The sequence below is a fragment of the Mastigoproctus giganteus genome, chromosome 7 (assembly GCF_048544385.1).
Source record: "Mastigoproctus giganteus isolate SK-2022 chromosome 7, ASM4854438v1, whole genome shotgun sequence".
Taxonomy (NCBI): domain Eukaryota; kingdom Metazoa; phylum Arthropoda; class Arachnida; order Uropygi; family Thelyphonidae; genus Mastigoproctus; species Mastigoproctus giganteus.
The window spans coordinates 25,062,940-25,086,520 of record NC_143581.1 but is presented as its reverse complement, the minus strand read 5'-3'; the positions used below and the strand labels follow the sequence as shown (position 1 = coordinate 25,086,520).

The window sequence follows — 23,581 nt, the reverse complement described above, 5'->3', positions numbered from 1 at the left end:
AAAGTGCTTTAACATTATAATACACAGCCATTTCTGAATAAACAGAAAAATTTTTAAGGCGGCATCTTTTTTTTTTTTTTTTTTTTTGGTAGTTGTTGGCGCATCGGCTTCTGTGACCATAATGCACCTCCCAAGGTTTTTGCAGTACTTTGATCCAAGCCCGAGGCAGGAATCGAACCCGCGACCTTTGGGTTGCCAGGCAAGGCGGCATCGTTTAAGGTTATATCTCATATTGTGAATACCTTCACAACGAGTTGCCATGATATTGCACTACTTCGAATATTCACAATATGAGATATAACCTAAAACGATGCTGCCTTAAAAATTTTTCTGTTTATTCAGAAATGGCTGTGTATTATGATGCTAAAGCACTTTATATATACATAGTCCAAATTTGTTCGCAGCTTGAGGCTCTAGCCCTAAATGCGCCTTAGGTTTGGCTATTTGATTATTTTTACAATGCAGTTGGTGCGAGGTACATCACCATAAAATTCTTTGAAAAAAAAAAAAAGAATAAATAAATGCATTAACTATACTCAAAGTAACAAGTATGTTTTTAAGTTATTTTGAAGTTTATTAGTTTAAGTTTTAATAATAAAACAATTTAAATACAGGGTGTACTATTCAATGATTTTTTTTTTTTTTTTTTTTTCCTCTCACTAGTATGATTAAAAATATTTTTCAAAGATTACGAATTTTAGAGATGCATAAATAGGAACTAATAAAAGAACAGACTTTACTGCTCCATGAAATAAGATATATTTAAATAAAATCTAATTACAAAAGAAAACATTCACTGGTATCATTTTTAACCAACATCAGAATAGTAATAACTTCAGTGCATTTCTAATCTCATTTCTTCCCTAAAATAGGTTATCATCGTTTCTAAAACCAGCTTTCGAACTGAAAAGTCACCTGCTACAAGGGCTGCCAATTTGGCCAAATCATAAACATCAAGTCTTTCCATAATATCTGATATCCTGTTTTGTAATATTTGTTTCTTATGTTCTGGCATAGAGCGAATTACTTCAACAGCAGGCTTAAATGTTCCATGACTTATATATGCTGCTATACAGCCACCCACTGCACCTCCTAAAAAAAAAAAAAAAAAATTACTAAATAAGACACAGTAACATTTCAAGATATAATATGAATGCAGGTTCATTTTAATGGATAACTGGAATGTGGAAAGAATTTCTAAGTTAAAAAACACAGAAAAGAAAAGGTTCAGTAGTGAGCAAAAAAGATTATTTATTATGCAGCTAAATTGAGTACTGTATACAGGTCTGAAATCTAGACAAGATTTCAGACCTGTTAGTTTTATAGCTTGGACACAGCATGGTTTTGTTAAGGGACAGTCTTGCCTGACCAATTTGATTGGATACTATGATGCAGTCACAAAAGAACTGGATGCAGGGAATAACTTTGATATTATATATTTGGATCTTAGAAAGGCTTTTGATACTGTTGCACATGGAAGACTGCTGCACAAATTGGAGCAGTGTGGCATTGGAGGCAAATTGCTGCTATGGATAAAGGGATGGTTGAGGGGGAGAAAGAGAGTGGTAATCAATAGACACTGCTCATCATGGACTAATGTTATTAGTGGAATCCCTCAGGGTTCAGTGTTGGGTCCATTATTGTTTTCTGTATTTATAAATGATATTGATGATGGTATATCAAACTTAATGTCCAAGTTTGCAGATGATACAAAGGTTGGCAGGGTTGTTAAGGACACTACTGATGCTATGCTGCTGCAACAGGATCTGGAAAGGTTGAGCAGATGGGCTGAGAGGTCGCAAATGAAGTTTAACATTGACAAATGTAAAGTACTACATATGGGAAAGAGTAACCCCAGAGCAACATATCAACTCTGAGGTACTACACTGACAGTGGTAGAGAATGAAAAGGACCTGGGGATAATTGTGCAGGCAGATATGAAGTTTTCTGAGCAGTACAGATGGGCTGCAAGAGTAGCTCATGGTGTCTTGTCAATGATATACAGGAATTTTCTAGCAGGGATAAGGAGGTGATTATTCCCTTGTATAAGGCAATGGTCAGGCCACACCTTGAGTACTGTATACAGGTCTGGAGGCCTCATTTCAAGAAGGATGTAGAGATGCTGGAACGAGTACAGAGAAGGGCAACAAGATTAGTGAATGGAACAAAGGGGTGCTTTTACGAAGAAAGGCTTAAGTTTTGCAAATTACAGTGTCTGGAGACTAGGCACTGGCGAGGTGATCTGATAGAGGTGTATAAAGCCTTGAATGGTTTGAGTATGCTCAATGCCGATGGGATTCTTCCTCTTGCTCAGAATAATCACCTGAGAGGGCATAAATTCAAATTGAGGAAAGACAGATGTAGGATAGATGTGCGGAAATTTGCCTTTAGCCAGCGGGTAGTTGGTTGGTGGAACAGACTTCCATCCCTTGTTGTGGAAGTTGATAGCCTAAATAAATTTAAGGCTCAGCTGGACAGGTATTTCGAAAGAACGGAGGAGTGAAATGGGATTGGTCCCCCATTTCATGGAGGATGGGATTCTTCCTCCTGCTCAGAATAATCACCTGAGAGGGCATAAATTCAAATTGAGGAAAGAAAGATGTAGGATAGATGTGCGGAAATTTGCCTTTAGCCAGCGGGTAGTTGGTTGGTGGAACAGACTTCCATCCCTTGTTGTGGAAGTTGATAGCCTAAATAAATTTAAGGCTCAGCTGGACAGGTATTTCGAAAGAACGGAGGAGTGAAATGGGATTGGTCCCCCCCCCCGGCTGATACTGCATAAGCTTGCTTTCTTGCATCATATGCCTCTACTAATGCTAATGCTAATTTACTTAGAAACAACAACTGCTTATCCATGGTTCAGCCTAAGTTGCTAATATCTATTAAGAACTGAATCAATTGCTGAAAGAAATAGAACATATCCTCACAATGAGCTCAAATAGAGTAATCTGTCTGAAAATAATACATACACTTAAAAAGTAATAATACCAAAGAAATAAAACTATAAAAATATACAGTAAGAGGATGGAAGTTTAGATACCATGAAAGTTAATTAAACTTAGAAGTCAAAAGAACAGGCAATAACTGAAAACAATTTAGAATAAAATAATAAAGCTACTGTTTTTGTTATTATTATAGTTGGGTTTTAGGAGCATCAGTGACTAAGGTCATATTGCTCTGTGTATATTGTCTGTAAATTGCATGTTCTAAGGTCAATTTTCTGTTTCCAAGAGAAAAAAACATGCTACCCTTGCCTGAGATAGACTAACTCAGCCATGTTATGAAAAAAGACCCATAAACATTCCTCCAGTCATCAACAGGGCTCAAACTCAGATCTTTTCCACCTGGTGTGAGGAGAATAGCAATTCTACCAACTGTGAGCATAATAAATATGATACTAAATAATAATTATGCCAAGGGCATAATAAATCTACTGGCTTAACATTTCAATGGAACATGCCAAATGCTACAGGAATCCTCATTAGTAAAAACTGGAATGGCAATTAATTTGATTAACAATACAAAACAAAAATATTGTTGTGTGTTGTTAATAACTATGAGTATTGCCCAACACGGATAAAATAAAATTAACTAAAAATTTTTGCCACTTACCAAGATGTCAGGACCACCAGAACAATCTCAGTAAGACAGTGTCTAAACTGTGAAATATCACACATAAAATAAAGAAAGGGAAAGAAAATGAAGAGATGTTGGCCATGAATTTGAAACTCTTCAGATTGCTGCTGACATATCATGACTTGACAGATGGCATTTTGTTAGTTTCTCATATAAGTGCCTGAATAGCTGCAGCAGTTATGCCACAAAGAAGCTATAAGGTTAAACAAAACAAGAACTCACTGCTGGTCATAAACTGAAGGTAAAATCAAACATAATTAATTAAAAATTTTTGTTGGCTACAGAAATGTCAGGACCACCACAACCATCTTTCGCATAATTTATATATACTCATGACGACCAAGTATTTTATTTTATCAAAAGAAGTGAGCAGGAGGCGAAGCCCCCTAGTATTATACACTGGTGTACAAATCTTAAGGACCAACACTATTTCTAAGGGTCACAACCACAAAATCTTTACTTTAGGTACTATTTACTGATGAGAGTAGATTCAGTCTCAGCAGCGATTCTGGATGTCAGCTAATCTGGCAAGAGGTTGGCACATGGTATCACCCAGCAAACATCACACTGAAAGAGATCGATATGGCGGTCGAGGTATTCTCGTCTGGACATACACAACTCCAGATACTGTAAGGCGGTACTGTAACTGGTGCACAATACTGTACTGAGATATCCTTTCCCGTGTGCATCTGTTCCGAGGTGGCATTGGCCCAGAGTTTGTGTTTATGGATGATAACACCACACCCCATCGCACTACAGCTGTTGATATGCTTTTGGAAAGTGAGGACATTGCTTGTATGGATTAGCCTGCACATTCCTCCAATCTAAATCCAATCAAACACATATGGGACGCTCTGGGGAGATGCCTAGCGGCACATCCACACTCACCAGCTGAAGATGGCGCTGACAGAGAAATAGACGATTTACTGCAAGAACTTATCAAGAACATTATTCTAAGTATGGACAGGCAGTGCAAAGCCTGCATCGACATTAGGGGTGGCCATATCTCCTACTGAGGACCACCTCTTCTCTTTGTTCCATCTTTGGCAATGATGCATCTGTAAAGTCATTATTATCGGTAAAAAAAAAAAAAAAAAAAATCATTATTATTGGTAAAGGCATATCAGGCTTAATGTCCAAATTTGCAGAGGCTACAAAGGTTAGCAGGGTGTTTAAGGCAGGAATGATGGTATGCTGCTGCAATAAGATCTAGAAAAGTTAAGCAGATGGGCTGAAAAATAGTAGTTAATAATAATTAATTCGCTTTCACGGTTAGGCCGTAAAAGCGAATTAAAACAAAAGCGAAAGCGAATTGTAAACAAAATTTAGCATCCACTTAACCATTTGCTCCAAAAGTTTGTCCAGCTCCTCCTTGAATTTATTTAAGATATCAACTTCCACAACAACAGATGGAAGTTTGTTCCAGAAATCAACCACTTGCTGGCTAAAGGAAAATTTCCTAAACATCTATTCTGCAACTGTCTTTCCTTAATTTAAATTTATGTCCTGTCGATCGCATAATCTGAGCAACAGGAAGAATGCCATTAGCACTGATGCTTGCTCAAACCACTCAAAGCCTTTAACACCTCAATCCGATCACCTTGCAAGTGCCAGACACTGCAATTCTTGGCAAGAGCACCCCTTTATTCCTCTGACCAACCTAGTTGTCCTTCTCTGTACTCGTTCCAGCAGCTCTACATCCTTTCTAAAATGAGGCCCCTCCTAAAGCAGCAATTGAAGTTTAACATTGACAAATGCAAAGTTTTGCACATGGGTAGCAGTAACCCCAGCATAATGTACTAACTGTGTGGTACTATACTCAGGGTAGTGGAAAATGAAAAAGACCTAGGGTAATTGTGTAATCAGACATGAAGTACTGCGAGCAACACAGACAGGCTGCCAGGACAGCTCATGGGGTTTTGCAATAATATAAAAGGCCCAATACTGATGGGAATCTTTCTCTTGCTCAGACTGCACACACGAAGGGGCACAAATTCAAATGGAGAATGGATGGTTGCAAAAAAGACGTGCAGAAGTTTGCTTTTAGTCAGCAGGTGGTTGATTGCTGGAACAAACTTTCATCTGTTGTTGTGGAAATTGTAGCTTAAATTAATTTAAGGAAGAACTATATAAAAGTATTGGAGGGAATGAATTGGTGAAATGGGAAGTGTCTGTTTTTTTTTTTTTTGGCTGATGCTGTATAAGCTTGCTTTCTTGCATCACTTAACGTTGCTAATGCATAAATATAATAATTATTTTTTTATTTTAGTTTAGTTAAGGTTTGCTAAGCTCGTGATGGGCAGAGGTATAGCTATTTTAATTACACTGTGTACAGTATATGTAACTGTATGATTCTGTTTTTACTTACCCACAGCTAGACCTACAGGCCCAAGTAATACCCCTCCAACAGCTGCAGATACACCAGTCATAACACCACCTTTAAAAGATTCTCTAACTGTGACTGTTAGTTTTTCTTCTTCTGATAATGTACACAACAAGTCAATCACTTCTTGACCATCAACAGGCATGCTGACAATTGACTGGTTAAAAAAATAAATAAAATTTAAAAATATGTAATAAAAAATAAAGTAAATGGAGAAAGAAACTTTTTATAAATAGTGTCACATTTTAACAAAAAAAAAAAAAAAACAAACTTACATGAACTGACACGTTGAAATAGATGTGGGTATATTTACAGTTTACAATTGTTAATTACACTATATATAACAAATTTTGAAAAGTTCTGCTTATCTGCATTTCTTGGTGGTTCTTTATGAATTTCGTTATGGTAATTCCAAATCCTTGATTTATGCATAACATCAATGGAATGCCAATAAATTTTAAAATAGTATTAGAATTTATTAACTTCTGCATTATGATTAAATACTCTATTCTACAGAATAGATTATTTGAAGTACTGGTTAAGTCAGCAATGGGGTTGCCAGGTGACATCATCAGAAAAACTAGACTGCTACCACTTTTACATATTCACAGCTTCAGATTTAGTACATTCATATCTATTACTTTGAAGCCTTTCCTGGATAGTTTAAATAAAATACTGGACACACAAGAAAATTTTGTATTGAAATAAAAAAAAAAAAAAAAAACACATTTCATTATTAGGAGGTATATACAGTAAAAAATCCTTATAAAAATATAATGGAACTAGACTGAAAATTCATTTAAATACGTTATAATTATATGCAGGGGGAGAGGGAGAGAGAATTTGTCAAGCCCATACTCACCAGATGTGAGCCCCTAGGTTATTGCACTGCTTTGAATAAGTAACGCTTCACCAGTGGAGAAGACTAATGTTACCTATTCTCGGCAGATACCACCACCAAGACAGCACCATTTCAAAGCTTGTTGGTCTTATCCACTAGTGAAGCATTACTTATTCAAAGCAGCACAATACCTCAGCAACTTGTTGTGAAGGTATGTGCAATATGAGATATAATTGTTTGTTTGTTATTTGGTTTTTAGGAGCATTAGCAACTAAGGCCATATTGCTCCGGGAATATGCGGTGGTCATTCCCTTGACCTTTCCGCATCCTCCGTATTTGGTGGTGATGGGCTCAAACCCCGGTCTAATCAAGAAGCGTGTGCTACGCACTGCTGCTCCTTCCTACCTGGCTACGGAAGCGCCACGAGAGATATAATTAAACAATGCATTCATACTACCTTGGTAATAGAAGTGATGTATGTGCAGTAACCATGCATAAACAAACTCCTTCATACTCTTAGGCATTTAGCCAAGAAATATTTTTAGATTAAACTACGCACACCAACAAGCATCTCTCATATTGTGGAGTTATACTTCATAGCTAGGTTGTCACTATGGCAACAATAGGGTACCTGCCCACCCACTGATGAGTAAGCCAACAAGCTTTGAAACAGTGCCATCTGGGTGGTGGTATCCGCCGAGAATAAGTAACATTAGTCTCCTACACTGGCGAAGCGTTACTTATTCAAAGTAGTGCAATACCTCAGCCACTTGTTGTGAAGGTATTCACAATATGAGATATAATTAAACGATGCATTCATACTACTTTGGTAGTAGAAATGATGTATGTGCAGTAACCATGCATAAACAAACTCATTCATACATTCATTCATTCTCATTCAAGAAATATTTTTAGAATATGAGATATAATTAAAACTACCTTGTTAGTAGAACTGATGTGTGTGCATTACCCATGCATAAAGTCACTCCTTCATACTCTTTTTAAATATTTGTATTGTTGCAGTCATACTGGAGGATTGTGACATTATACTATTCAATGATCAAATGGGTAATTAGGCTATGGGCTTGGATTTCACTAACTTGTCAAGCCAAGAATGTTTTCACATAAGATAAAACATCTTTCATGTGTACAAGGTACACATGCGATTTTTTTTTTGTTTATTTTGTTTTTCTAATGCAGTTCGACAAAATTCAAACAAATGGCATTTGAATTTTGTAAATCAGTTCACTAGAGCTCGAGATATCATACCAGCCACGTAAAATGCATCACACACACACACACACACACACTAGTCACACTACTACTGAGTGCTCGGCACATACTACTAGTGGGAGCATGGGAAGCACCTCTGGAGGAAGCCATGGATGACATAATCACTTCCGTGACACATTTTTCATGACCAATCGGATTTACTCTGTTGTAGGTGCCCCCAAGGATGTTTCACATCAAAAAAACATTGAGCTTCTTGAAAGGGTCCAAAGACAGGCAACTTGAATGGTGAAATCAGTAGAAGGATGACTATATGAGCAAAGACTCCGATTATGTGGGTTACAAAGCTTGGAAACCGAGCACCTCAGAGGTGACCTGATTGAGATTTACAAGCCTCTGAGAGGGATTAGTAAAATGAATGAAGGTGGAATTCTCACTGTTATAAAGAATTCCAGAACTAGGGGTCATAATTTCAAATTACAGGGCTTGAGATTTAGATTAGATTGCAGAAGGTTTTCTTTTAGTCTGAGTCATTAATTGCTGGAACAATTGTCCTTGCAGGTAGATGAGGTTGACAGTTTCAGTAGATTGAAAGGTAAACTGGATACTTACCTGTGTGAGGAGGGAAGCATATAATTTATCTTTTCTTATCTACTTAATCTGGTGAGTATGGGTTTGACACACCCAGGGTCCTGAGCTGGATATCACTCACTCAGGGTAACTCGGGAATTTTTTTTGGCGGTGCAGCATAAGCCTCATACTTCCTTGCACCACGTAGCCTAATAATAATACTTGGTTGTGTTACTTTTTCTTTTTTTTTTGCACTGCAGCTTCCTTGCACTACATGGCAAATACTATATTATATTAATTCAGGTATATTACAACATACACACAGTTCATACAGATTCAATGCAGACACCTATGGTCATTTGTTCATAGAAATAGTATAAACTGTGGCTATGTGAAAATAATAAAAATAAATAATGCACTTCTATTTAAAGAATAACAAATGTTGTTAAATTTATTAAAAGTAAAGAAAACAATTGTAATGAAAAATAAATATAGCTACAATTAAATTAACAAATATATAAAATGATAATAAAATTCTTAGAAAATACCAGACATTTATGTGTCCAATATGTACTTTTTTTTTTTTTTTTTTTTCAGACAATAAACTCAAATACTAGAATGTCCAGTTGAAAACAAGACACCTGACAACCTTAGCATCTTTGGATTCAGAGGAGTTCCCTATAGACTGGAGATGTGTGAATGTATCCCCAGTTCATAAACAGGGATCAAAATGTGACATGAATAATTGATCTGTCAGCTTAACATTTGTTCCACAGAAAATAATGGAGTCCCTAGTTAAAGAAGTAATGCAAGACTATCTGGACAAGAATGCAATTATATTGTAGTCACAGCATGGATTTGTTAAGGGGCAGTCTGGTCTAACCAATCTGATAGGTTACTATGATGCAATGACCAAGGAACTGGATGCAAAATATAAATTTAATATCATATACTTGGATTTCAGGAAGGATTTTGATACTGTTGCATATAAAAGATTGCTGTACAAACTGGAGCAAGGTGGCATAAAGGGCAAGTTACTGCTATGGATAAATGGATGTTGAAGTGGAAGAAGACAGAATGGGTATCAACAGGCACTACTACTCTTTGTGGATTAATATTATTAGTAGGGACCCCCATGGTTCAATACTGGGCCCACTGTTGTTTCAAAATTTATTAATGATATTGATTATGATATACCAGGATTAATGACAGTTTGCAGATGATACAAAAGTTGGAAGGGTGGTTAACGACAGTAATCAGAGTGAGCTACTGCAACAAGATTTAGGAAAATTGGGTCAATGGGATGAGAAATGGCAGTGAAGTTTAACATTAACATATACAAGGTAAGGTAGTGAATATGGGTAGCAGTAATCCTAGAGTAACTTATCAAATGTGTGGTACTTTTTTTTTTTTTTTTTTTATGTGAACCCCAAACACGAGAGGTATTAGAACCTATAGTACTTAGTACGTACCGTGCTTGGGTTGAGAAGACGAAAGAAGATATTTGTTGATATTGGACTTGAACTTCTGTAGATTGTAATTTTCAGGAAATACGTATGAAGGAAGGTTGTTCCAGAAAACGGCAGTTGAATGAATATATGAGGAAGATGAAAAGTTGGTTCTGTGGGTTTGAAGTTGGACAGTAAATGGATGTTGGCGGCACGTGTCGGACTGTTTTGAAAGAGAGAGCGGGAATTATAAAACTAATTCAGAAGAACAGTGCCCATGGAAGTATCTGTAGAAGAGGCATGCAGCAGAAACAGTACGTCTATAAACAAAAGAGCACCCTTTTGTTTCCTTCACCAATCTACTTGCCCTTCTCTGCACTCATTCCAGCAAATATACATCCTTCCTCAAATGAAGCCTCCTGACATATATACAATAACTTTGTACAAAACCACGGCTTTGTACAAAGGAATAATCATCTCCTTATCCCTGCTAGCAAAGTTTCTGTATATCACTGACAAAACCTGATGCCCTGGCAGCACGTCTGCATTGCTCAGAGATTTTCATATCTGACTGCACAATAACCCACAGGTCTTTCATTTTCTACTGCCCTGACTGCTACCAATTCCTTAAATGCTGATCTTCAGGTAATTCTCCAGTGGGGCAAAGACAACTTAGTTGATTTCAACCCTTCTAAAACTCAGTCTTGTCTTATATCTCGCAAAAAGGATTCTTCTGCTCCTATGCTTATCTTTAGTGACACTCCGATTTCTAGACAAAATGATATATCTCTTTTGGGGATTACCCTGACTTCTAATCTCTCTTGGCACAAGCACATTACAAATATTGCTTCCTCTGCATCTAAAAAACTTGGTTTTCGCTCTCAGCGTTACTTTTCTTCCAAACAGCTGCTCACTCTGTATAAATTGCAAATCCGCCCTGCCATGGAATATTGTTCCCACATCTGGGGTGGTGCCCCCAAAACCTCTCTCAGGCTTCTTGATTCCATTCAGAAGAGGGCAGTTAGGTTAATTAATGATTCATCTCTAACAGAGTCTCTCCACTCGCTTTCTCATAGACATACTGTTTCTGCTGCATGCCTCTTCTTCAGATACTTCCATGGGCACTGTTCTTCCGAATTGACTTCTATAATTCCCGCTCTCTCTTTCAAAACAGTCCGAACACGTGCCGCCACCAGCCAACATCCATTTACTGTCCAACTTCAAACCCACAGAACCAACTTTTCATCTTCCTCATTTATTCATTCAACTGCCGTTTTCTGGAACAACCTTCCTTCATACGTATTTCCTGAAAATTACAATCTACAGAAGTTCAAGTCCAATGTCAACAAATATCTTCTTTTGTCTTCTCAACCCAAGCACAGTACTAAGTACTATAGGTTCTAATACCTCTCGTGTTTGGGGTTCACATAAAAAAGAAAGGGCTCTTACCAAGAAAGGGCTTCAGTTTTGCAAATTGCTGTGTCTGGTGAGTAGGCACATGGGGTGACCTGACTGAGGTATTAAAGCCTATAATGGATTGAGTAAGCTGAATGTTAATGGCATTCTTCCTCTTGATGAGACTACACACACACACAAGGGGACATAAATTTAAGTTGAAGGATGGTTGCAGGATTGATGTGTGGAAGTTTGCCTTCAACTACCAGGTGGTTGGTTGCTGGAACAGGCTTCAATCTATTGTTGTGGAAGTGGATGGTTTGAATAAATTCAAGGAAGAACTTAGACAAACTGTTGGAGGGTATGGATGGGTGAAGTGTGTATTTTTTTTTTTGGTTGATTCTATATAAATTGCTTTCTTGCATCATTTGCCACTACTACACGGTGTGGAACTCTCATTTTAAGAAGGATGTGAATCTCCTGGAATGGGTTTTATAAAGAAGAGCAAGCAGATTAGTCCAGGACAGAAAAAGGTACTCTTACCACAAAAGAGTTCAGTTCTGCAAATTGCAGTGACTGGAAAATAGGCAGTGCCTGTGGGAATTTTATCTAGGCATTTAAGGCTATAATTAGATTAAGTAAACTAAATGCTGATGGCACCTTTACTCTTTCTTGGACAATATATGGAACAAACTGAAACTGAAAAATATAACTAAAGGACAGATGTACAAAAAAGTATCTTTCAGCCAGAAACCGATTGACTGTTGTTTAAAACTACCATCTGGTGTCATGGAAGTGGATAGAGTGAATAAATTTAAGGAAGAATCAGATAAATAGTAATACTTGCAGACTTAACTTTTTTAAAATGATGAGATGACCTGAAGTTTAGAATGGGTGTTCTGTATAATGTCCTAGACACTTTAAGAGGAATAACCACATATTGTCCCTCTTTCAATTACTACTTTTGTTATGCAGGTTTTTTTTTTTTTTTTTGGAGCATATTGAGGAAAAAAGCACTTTAACTTGTGTAGAGTGTAATCTGTCTTTAATTTCTTAAAGGACTACCACAGATTATTCCTAGATATTTTGTTGTACTTCTAGTAGCACTTATCCTATCACCGAATAAGTGGTACCACAGATTACATCTTATGTAGATTGAAGTACTTCTTTTCTCACTGTCCCCCATTTTGATTTACCTGTGCACATCAAAAGAACAACTTACACTTATTTATATTCATTATATGTTTAACAAATTTCTAGATCCAAATCCTTCATAAAAATTCTGTCACTGCCTTGCTCACTATCTTCCTAATATTGACTATTAGCATCAGACAAAAAAAAACGAACACCTCCCATTTCACCTATTCATTCCCTCCGATAGTTTGTCCGGTTCTTTGTTGAATTTATTTAAGCTATCAATTTCCACAACAGATAGAAATTTGTTCCAGCAATCAACCACCAGCTGGCTACAGGCACACTTCCATACATCTATTCTGCCTCCTCATGTGAGTGTGGTCTGAGCATGAGGAAGAATCCCATCAGCACTGAGCTTGCTCAATCCATCCAAAGCCTTAAACAGTTCAATCAAATCACAACATAGGTGCTTAGTCTCCAGATGATATGCTACAATTTGCAGAACTTTTCTTTTAAATTTTTCTTGGTAAGAGCATCCCCTTTGTTCTCCGCACCAATTTCACTGCCCTTCGCTGTACTCATTCCAGCAGCTCAACATCCAGTGGTGTGTTATCCTATTGGCAAAAAAAGGCATCTGCCTAGGGGGCCCCGATCAGATGGGGGGAGCCCAAAATCACTATTTCAATTTTTCTTAATTTAGACAAGAACCAACCAAATTCCATTTTGCCTTGGGCCTCATGAAGGTATAATGCGTCACTGTCAACATCCTTCCTAAAATGAGGCCTCCAGACCTGTATGCAGTACTCAAGCCTGACCATTGCCTTATACAATGGGATAATCACCTCCTTATCCTTTCTAGCAGAATTCCTGTATATCATTGACAATACCCCCATGAGCTGTCCTGGCAATGTGTGTGCATTGTTCAGAGAACTTCATATCTGACTGCACAATTACCTCCAGGTCTTTTTCATTTTCCACTACTCTGGGGTTACTGCTACCCATATGCAGTAACCCCATGCTGTCCTTTGATATTTATTGCAAATTTACTTTGCAAAAATCCCCATGTTAGAAATCAATTACGAGGGGGGGGTATCAAAAAGTTCGTACCCTTACCTAGAAATAATAGCCCTAGAAAGGTGAAACTTCACAAACTTTAATCCTTTTCTATGTGCTCTCCATGTATAGTAACACATTTCTCCCATCTATGGATCAGTTGTTTAATGCTTTGATCATAGAAGCCACACTATTTGCTCGAAACCACGATTCCACTTCATTGATGACTTCTGAGACAAATCAAAGCAGCATCTACACAATGGTTTCTTCATTTCTCGAAACAAGAAGGATGATGGTGCTAAGTTAGGAGAATAGGGTGGGTGCTGCAGTAGCAAAAATCCAACAGTTAGCGAGAAAATTGCTTCTGCAAAGGCAACAGCAATCTTGGAGCCCATCGTGCGGAGACCTTAGACATGCAGATGGTCATGTAAAATGCTGTAGGCAGACCCATAATGAATTCCCACTGCATTTACAATGAAATGAATTGTCACACGTCTGTCATTTAGCACCAGCTGCTCAACCTTTGTAACCATCTAACTGCCTGTGGATGTTGATGGCCTTCCTTCTCTTGGCTCGTCAAAGACACTTGTATGATAACCGCACTGGAACTCCTGTTTCCACTTTTTTACAGCGTTATAGGATGGACAATTCTGCCCATACACAGCTTTCACTGCTTTGTCAATTTCAGCAGCTTTCTTGCCCTGCAAATGCAGGAATGCGATCACTACTCGATACTACACTTCGTCAACCACAGCGTCCTTCCTAGGATTCTGGGCTCCACCTCTGGCGTATGATCACCTAAGGGAATGAAATTTCACGTGTTAGTTACTAAATATGTAGACAACTTATATTAAAAACGGCATCTTTCTACTGACATTTTATCTAGATCAGGGTACGAACCTTTTGTACCCCCTTGTACAACACATCCATAGGTAGACAGACAGTGGCAAATTTACTGGTACCTTACACGGCAGCCACCAAAGATCCTCCCAAAAATTAAGAAAAAAAAGAGGAAAATGTTATTTAATTTGAAGGCCATCAAAATCATTTTGTGAGCATCTCAACTATTCCAAGACATTATTGTATGCACCTGATTTAGCATTAATAGTAAAGGACACAAATTATACTGTGTTGTTAAGAAAGCAATAATTATACATTTCCGCCCCCAAGGTGATATGGCATTTTTGAAACCTCTTGTGTTTCCTTGGGATAAAATTATTACCAATGAATTTTGTATATTCTATAAGTGCTAATTAATTATTAAAAACTTGATAGCATTTGATTCTGACTACAGCTGTGGTGCCACTGGTTATCCCACAAATGTCTGAAAGCTGTTTTTTTTTTTTTTTTTTTTTTTCTGAAGACTCAGTTACTCAAGAATAGTGTCCTGTTTTATGACTGCAGCATGTTTTTCCAACAAAATGAAGCAAGCATTTAGATACTTTTGGTAATTTATCTTATTTCCAAAATGTGGCTGCCATGATTTCCAGATTATTATCTTTGAAATTACTTTTAAAAGGAGGTATATATTAACAATATTCATGTTACAGAAGAATTAAATCAGTAACTTCAAAGATACTGTTCACATGCTGCACAGTCTCTCAAAAGTGGTGAAAAAAAAAAAAAAAAAAAAAAAAAAATTGTGCTTGCATTCAAAAAGGATGAAACTTCACCATTTACTGTAGCCTCTGTTGTAATTATGTTTATGATAATAATTCAAATATAACTGAAAATCTACTATGGGATAAGTCTCTTAAATTACCATGTATAAAATTTGATACAGCAGTCTACAGTGATACTACCATCACTGCCAAAAAAATCTTTACGTGCAGATAACAATAATCAAAAGCACTGTGTGGGAACATTCCATGGTCCTATTCTGTTCAAAAGCATTTCATCTATTTGAAAGCAAACCGTATATTTTTGTTTGGTAACTGATGCTTCAAACAAGGAAGAAAGTGCTTAGTTTTAACATATTTCAATTTTCAGAAAGGAGTTGGGCATCTGCATCTAGATTTTAGCATTAGTAGAAGCATATGATGCAAGAAAGCAAGCTTATATAGCATTAGTCAAAAAAAAAAAAAAAAAAAAACCCCTTCCCATTCCACCCATCCGTTCACTCCAAAAGTTTGTCTAGCTCAGCCTTCAATTTATTTAAGCTGTCAACTTCCACGATGGAAGTTTGTTCCAGCAATCAACCACCAGCTGGCTAAAGGCTACTTTCCGCACATCTATTCTACAACTGTCTTTCCTCAATTTGAATATACCCCCTCAGGTATGGAATTTTAACAAGAGCAAGAATTCAATCAGCTTTGATGCCCAAACCGTTCAAGGCCTTATACATCTCAATCAGATCACCTTGCAGGTGCCCAGTCTCCAGACTCTGCAATTTGCAGAACTTAAGCTTTTCTTGGTAACAGCAACCCTTTGTTCCACTCAGTAATCTCGTTGCCCTTCTGTGTACATCTTTCCTAAAATGAGGCCTCCAGACCTGTATGCAGTACTCAAGGTGTGGCCTGACCATTGCCTTATACAAGGGGACAATCACCTCCTTATCCCTGCTAGCAAAATTTCCATATATCATTGACAAGACCCCATGATCTACTCTTGCACTGCTCAGAAAACTTCATATCTGATTGCACAATTACCCCCAGGTCTTTTTCATTCTCCACTACCCTGAGTGTAGTACCACACAGTTGGTATGTTACTCTGGGGTTACTGCTACCCATATGCAGCACTTTGCATTTGTCAATGTTAAACTCCAGTTGCCACCTCTCAGCCCATCTGCTCAACCTTTCCAGATCTGTTGCAGTAGCATACTGTCCTTAACAACCCTACCAACATTTGTATCATCTGCAAACTTGGACATTAAGCCTGATATACCTTTATCAATATCATCAAAAAATACAAAAAATAGCAATGGGCCCAACACAGACACCTGGTGGATACCACTAATAACATTAGTCCATTGACTACTACTCTCTGTCTTATCCCACTCTTTATCCATAGCATCAACTTGCCCTTAATGCCATACCACTCCAATTTGTACAGTAATCTTCCATTTGCAACAGTATCAAAAGCTTTCCTAAAATCCAAGTATATGGTAGCAAAATTATTTTTTGCTATCATATACTTGGATTTTAGGAAAGCTTTTGATACTATTTTAATAATAACAATCAGAATACCTCAAAAACAATCAGAGGTAATCATTCAAATTTGAAAATTTCAGCCCTGGCCTGGTTAAACTTTCTTTATATGCAGTTGACAAATAAGTTTTAACTATGGAGAGTGCACAGTGTTTACCAAAAACTGAAACACACTTAATAGGTCATTACTGTTTCAAACTCTCTTGCTCATTTCTGCATTTAATATTTTTCTGATGTGGGGAACACTTTGATCTCTCTATTCACATAAACTGACTCAGCCATCAAGGCTTGAGTTCAGCTCACATTAGATGAAAAACTGTTATTCACAAGTAAACTTAATTGGTAATATCATTTTAATTTAATCTAATATCATTATGTTAAAATAATATTAGCAATTTAAGTTGACTGGTAAATAATGAACAGTTATTTGTTATACTCATCACATTCATCAGGGCTAAAACACACTTCTCTCATTTTTCCCCCCAAGTGCTTACATCACACCAAACTGACTCAGCATTGCACTGGCCACCCATGTCAACTAGATGAACTGCCTTACATTTTATGTGCTTACTAACTAAGACCATAACACCCTCTTCCTCCTGTATGTCTTTTCTGTACATATTTCTACATCCCATATGTATGGGTGACACCATGTCTCTGATATCCCTATAATACCCACATTTGATGACTTAACCAGCAATTCAAATTTATTTTCTATGCTCCTAGCAATAGTGTACACACAAGTATACAAGCAGCTGTCTTTACTCTCAGTAATCCTAATATAGCCCATTCATTTTCTTGTTCCATGAGGACTCCCAGGTGTCCTCAAAACACCTGGCACCTTGCTTTCGGGGCTGTTGCATGTTCCAATAAAATAAGTACAAGGATAACTTACACCTCTGCCTGTGGTTTCTGTTAAACTGTCAGTCTGTGTATCCCCCAAGTTTTTGACCCACCTAACACTATTTCAACAACATCAGCAAATATTCTTGAAGTCCTTCTATTTAAGTGTATCTCACTTGTATAAATATTCTCCTGTTAAAAAGCTCTCACATGTACCCCCCTCCCCCAATCATGTCTGGGAAGAATTGCAGACACCTTAAATTTCAATCTTAACTTGTGAATTTTTCTCAACATTGCCTACATGTTGAGTAAATTCTCAAGCCTCCTACTCTTAAAAGATCATTTGGGGAGAACTGATTGAAGTGTTTAAAGCCTTGACTGGATTGAGTAAGCTGAATGTTAAATGGTATTCTTCCACTGAGACTACACACACAAGCAGGCATAAATTCAAGTTGAGGATGGAGGGTTGCAGGATAGATGTGTGAAAAACCAAGGAAGTGAAGCCAGTCGACATCGCTGGACAGTGCAGTGTGGAGTCAGTTTGGTGTGACATAAACATTGGGAGATCAAAATTGAGAGTAGGAGTGTGCTATAGGCCTAATGACTCTGATGAGTATAATAAGGAACTGTACAGGGAAATAGAGTGGGCCAGTAAATCAGAGTGTCTTATAATGGGAGATTTTAATTTCCCAGATATTGACTGGAATTTGGGGGCTGGTTACTCACACACTAGCAGGGCTTTTGTGGATTTATTGGATGATTGTTTTCTACATCAGCATGTTCGGGAGGCAACTAGAGGGAGTAATACTCTTGATTTGATAATCAGCAGTGATTCTTCATGCATTAAGAATCTGCAGATAAATGAACCACTAGGTGGCGGTGATCACAGTGTGCTGAAGTGGGATTTACTCAAAGAGGTAACTACCATTAGGGGTAAAGGGAAGGGTTATTGCTTCCGTAAAGGCGACTACGATGGACTGAGACAGTATTTAAATTCTATACAGTGGGACCAACTGATGATGTTACCAACAGCAAATTCAAAATGGGAAGCATTCAAAGAACTTATCTTGGAAGCTACTAGGTTTTACATACCAACTAAGAAATATTGTTCAAGGTTTAGGCCAAAATGGATTTCAGATGAACTAATGAGGCATATGGCAGAGAAGAAAAAAATGCATGGGATACATACAAATTAACACATGACACAGAAGCCTATGATAGATACAAGTTGATATGCAACCAAGTTACAAAGGAGGTTAGGCAGGCGAAGGCAGATTACGAGAAATCCTTGGCAAGGGATGCAAAGAAAAACAGCAAAGAGTTCTTTACTTATGTAAACTCTAGAAGGAAGGGGATGAATCAGATTGGTCCACTTGATATTGATGGGTCAAGTGTTGATGATCCTGCTCAGGTAGCTAACAAACTAAATGAATATTTTGCATCGACATTCACACATGAGGAGTTATTCAGCAAGGGGAATGCCAGAGGTGTATTCAACTCTAGCAGTAAGCTACAGAATCTTGAAATAACTGGGAGTAAAGTGGAGGAGAAACTGTTGAAGATAAACACAAGAAAGGCACCCGGGGTGGATGGGATCTATCCAGTTATATTAAAGGAGGCAGCAAAGGAAGTAAGCAAACCCTTAGCCATAATTATGAGAGCTTCCTTGGACTCAGGGGAGGTACCCATAGACTGGAAATGTGCAAATGTGACCCCAATTCACAAAGGAGGATCAAAGGCTGACACAAGTAATTATAGACCTGTGAGCTTAACTTCTGTTCCAGGAAAATTAATGGAGGCACTGGTTAAAGAAGCACTGCAGGATCATTTAGACAAGACTTCAGTTATAGCTCAGACACAGCATGGTTTTGTTAAGGGGAAGTCTTGCCTGACCAACTTGATTGGATACTATGATGCAGTCACAAAAGAACTGGATGCAGGGAATAACTTTGATATTATATACTTGGATCTTAGAAAGGCTTTTGATACTGTTGCACATGGAAGACTGCTACACAAATTGGAGCAGTGTGACATTGGAGGCAAATTGCTGCTATGGATAAAGGGGTGGTTGAGGGGGAGAAGACAGAGAGTGGTAATCAATGGACACTGCTCATCGTGGACTAATGTTATTAGTGGAGTCCCTCAGGGTTCAGTATTAGGTACATTATTGTTTTCTGTATTTATAAATGATACTGATGATGGTATATCAAGCTTAATGTCCAAGTTTGCAGACGATACAAAGGTTGGCAGGGTTGTCAAGGACACTACTGACACTATGCTGCTGCAACAGGATCTGGAAAGGTTGAGCAGATGGGCTGAGAGGTGGCAAATGAAGTTTAACATTGACAAATGTAAAGTACTACACATGGGAAACAGCAACCCCAGAGCAACGTATCAACTCTGTGGTACTACACTGACAGTGGTAGAGAATGAGAGGGACTTGGGGGTGGTTGTGCAGGCAGATATGAAGTTCTCTGAGCAGTGCAGATGGGCTGCAAGAGTAGCTCATGGAGTATTGTCAATGATATACAGGAATTTTTCCAGCAGGGATAAGGAGGTGATTATTCCATTGTATAAGGCGATGGTCAGGCCACACCTAGAGTACTGTATACAGGTCTGGAGGCCTCATTTCAAGAAGGATGTAGAGCTGCTGGAACGAGTACAGAGAAGGGCAACAAGATTAGTGAATGGAACAAAGGGGTGCTCTTACGAAGAAAGGCTTAAGTTTTGCAAATTACAGTGTCTGGAGACTAGGCACCAGCGAGGTGATCTGATAGAGGTGTATAAAGCCTTGAATGGTTTAAACATGCTCAATGCTGATGGGATTCTTCCTCTAGCTCAGAAAAATCACCTGAGAGGGCATAAATTCAAATTGAGGAAAGACAGATGTAGGATAGACGTGCGGAAATTTGCCTTTAGCCAGCGGGTGGTTGGTTGGTGGAACAGACTTCCATCCCTTGTGGTGGAGGTTGACAGCCTAAATAAGTTTAAGGCTCAGCTGGACAGGTATTTTGAACGAACAGAGGGGTGAAGTGGAAGTGGTTTTTTTTTTTTTTTTTGGCTGATGCTGCATAAGCTTGCTTTCTTGCATCAAATGCCTCTACTAATGCTAATGCTAAAGTTTTCCTTCAGTCAGAAGGTGGTTGATTGCTGAAACAGGCTTCCATCTGTTGCTGTGGAAGTGAATAGGCTGGATAAATTCAAGAGAGAACTACACAAATTCTTAGAGAATACGGCTGGGTGAACTGTTTTTTTTTTTTGGCTGATGCTACATAAACTTGCATCATTTGCCATTACTACTACTATTAGGACCAAAGTGTACAATAACATCCCCTTTTGTGCCCTTAAAAGACAACAGCTGCTCTAAAATGTCATCAACCTTTGCCTCAAGTAGACATGCTCTGGTTCTGTTTGTTATTTGGTTTTTAGGAGCATTAGCAACTAGGGCCATATTGCTCCGGGATATGTGGTGGTCATTCCCTGACCTTTCCGCATCCTCCGTATTTGGTGGTAACGGGCTCAAACGCCGGTCTAATCAAGAAGCGTGTGCTACGCACTGCTGCTCCTTCCCACCTGGCACACGCTCTGGTTCTATTCTATCTATCCTTTTGGCACAATATTTTTTCCATTCCCTGCCAACAGCTACCTCCTGTGGTACCAGTGCACTCTGCCACAGGGGATCTTGTGTTACCTCACTTTAGTCTCCAGAGTTGTGTGGTTGGGTCATCCTTTTAAATTTCATTACCCTTTCCCTCAAACCGTCACATAATCCATCAGGATGCTGACTTGGTGCCTAACATCCTCATACTCTCTACAATGAAGGCACTCAAAGACATTCCCTGCCATATCATGTCTCACTGCAGATAACTGTGCAAAAAGCAGCAACAAATAGCACTCAGTATAGACATTATTTGAAAGAGAACCTCAATGAAGAGTTCTCCCAAGCCAAAGCTGCAACTTGGAGATTTTTTGCTTTGCTGCTCTTGTTTAAGTAATAATTCTTATATAGATTTACTAAAAAAATTTGAATTTCCTCACAAACTAAAAATATAACCCATGTTATTACCAGATTAGGTTACTTATTATGCGCTATACTATATCGCTACCAAATCATGTTATATATTATGCTATACAGTTACATTTACAACATTATTAACTTAGTATAGCCTTAGTAAAAATACTTCTAACAGTAACACACTCTTGTGGAACTAGGGCTATAGGGCAACTGCTAGACTTTTTGCACCTCAAGAAAAATATTTTTTGTGCCCTATAGTGAGAGCATAGTGTGCCCCACGGTCACGGGGCCCATTTCAATTTGTCACCCTAGACAACTGTCTGCCCTGTATGGCCATATTGCTCCGGGGATATGCGGTGGTCATTCCCTGACCTTTCTGTATTTGGTGGTCACAGGCTCGAACCCCGGTCTAATCAAGAAGTGTGTGCTGCACACTGCTGCTCCTGCCCACCAAAGATGTAATAATTCTTCATATAGCTCTCACTGTTTCAACTATAGTTCCCAAATAAACCCCTCACATAATCTTCACTAATATACAATGCATTTGCCAGCTAACACCTCTTGTCTGCCTTGAATATACATCAATAACAGCACCCATGAATGCAGGGCAGTATCAATATATAAACTTGTGCGGAGTTGTATCCAGGCACCACCAAGAGGCAATGGTTTTTTTTTTGATTGGGTGGGTAGGTAGGATCTCTAGTACTGCCGCACCTTTTATATTTGGGAGGGAGGGAGGGAGGGGCAACATAATGAACACTTAATTCTTCTTTTCACATTTTGGAGGAATTATCTTGCTCACTCAAAGTGCATAAAATTATTGACATGGTCTCCATTAACAAATTACAACCATTTTCCAAACACTTTTTTTTTTTTCTTTTCTCCCCAGTGATGATCCTGCTTGGGGAAATAGAATGGAGGTGTGCAATGTGAATGCAAATATTCATATCTGAATTTTTCAGAATGTAAAAGTATGTGATGTCATTTTCCGAAAAACTTTTTGAGGGGCGTACGTTACAAAAGCTAATATTTCCTGCTCGACAATCTAGTAAAACAATGTAAAAAGTAATATTGTTTAAAATCCAGGGTGGGAAGCAACCTTCCCCTTTGTTCTTGTGGCGCACACGTTTGTAGAAGAGAACATTACGGAAAGCAGTGAGTTAAATCGGCTAATAGTTCACGAACGGCTTAATAGTCAAATTCTGAAATTCGTGAATTACATGTGAACTTGACTATCTTGTATTTATCAGACTCAGTTTAATTTTGATCACCCGGTAAATCAAAATAAGAGATTTACTCAGCCTCCACAGAGCACCGAAGTTCCCCTTGTCACGACGATTATGGGAATTGTGGAAAAGCTCGAATGGTCAGGAACGCCGTTTCAGTTCGCCTTGACATCGGTAATATCAGCACATACTTGATTATTAAAAATATGATATTTCATTAAAGGGCATTTCGTTTCGTAATATTTTCTAATGGGGGAGGAATGAAGCCTGGGATTTTGGTTTATATCTAGTCGTTTGTTGAAACATATCGTAGATCGAGGGCTATGATCGCAGATATAATCTGACGTAGACATACAACAGACAGCACTGACACCCACAAAACGCAAATGAAACTAAAAGCTCTACAAGCACATCAAACAGTTTAAAAATTGTCACATCTAATGATTATAAAAACGTAGATTTAAGGATATAAAATGCATTTCAAATCGTCATCAGATAGTATTGTAACAAACGTACCTCAGAGCAAATAGAATATGTTACAGATATATGATCCACCTGTTTCTAAATCGAAAAAAAAAAATAATGAACTTCAACCTTTGACTTTGACACTGATGTCAGGACGAAGGGTTCAGAATTTTACTAAACAGATAAACAAAAATAT

The 23,581-nt window shown here is 38.1% G+C and overlaps 1 protein-coding gene across 1 annotated transcript; it reads right to left on the bottom strand.

Annotated features, from left to right (window-relative positions):
* Positions 1 to 811: 811 nt before the first annotated feature.
* LOC150082670 (protein C19orf12 homolog) lies at positions 812 to 23,554 on the bottom strand. The gene is made up of 3 exons (XM_090378734.1): positions 23,437 to 23,554; positions 6,005 to 6,176; positions 812 to 1,092 (listed from the first exon to the last, which is right to left on the bottom strand). Exons 2-3 carry the CDS (start codon positions 6,162 to 6,164, stop codon positions 836 to 838), a joined length of 417 nt encoding a protein of 138 aa, XP_090234860.1. The 5' UTR covers positions 6,165 to 6,176; positions 23,437 to 23,554; the 3' UTR covers positions 812 to 835.
* Positions 23,555 to 23,581: the final 27 nt, after the last annotated feature.

Bases quoted from the DNA above. Each gene is read 5' to 3' on its own strand.
- LOC150082670 (XM_090378734.1), bottom strand. From the start codon at position 6,164: ATGCCTGTTGATGGTCAAGAAGTGATTGACTTGTTGTGTACATTATCA. The intron at 1,093-6,004 runs GTAAGTAAAAAC...TTTTTTTTTTAG, and splicing joins GCCTGTAGGTCTAGCTGTGG to GAGGTGCAGTGGGTGGCTGT.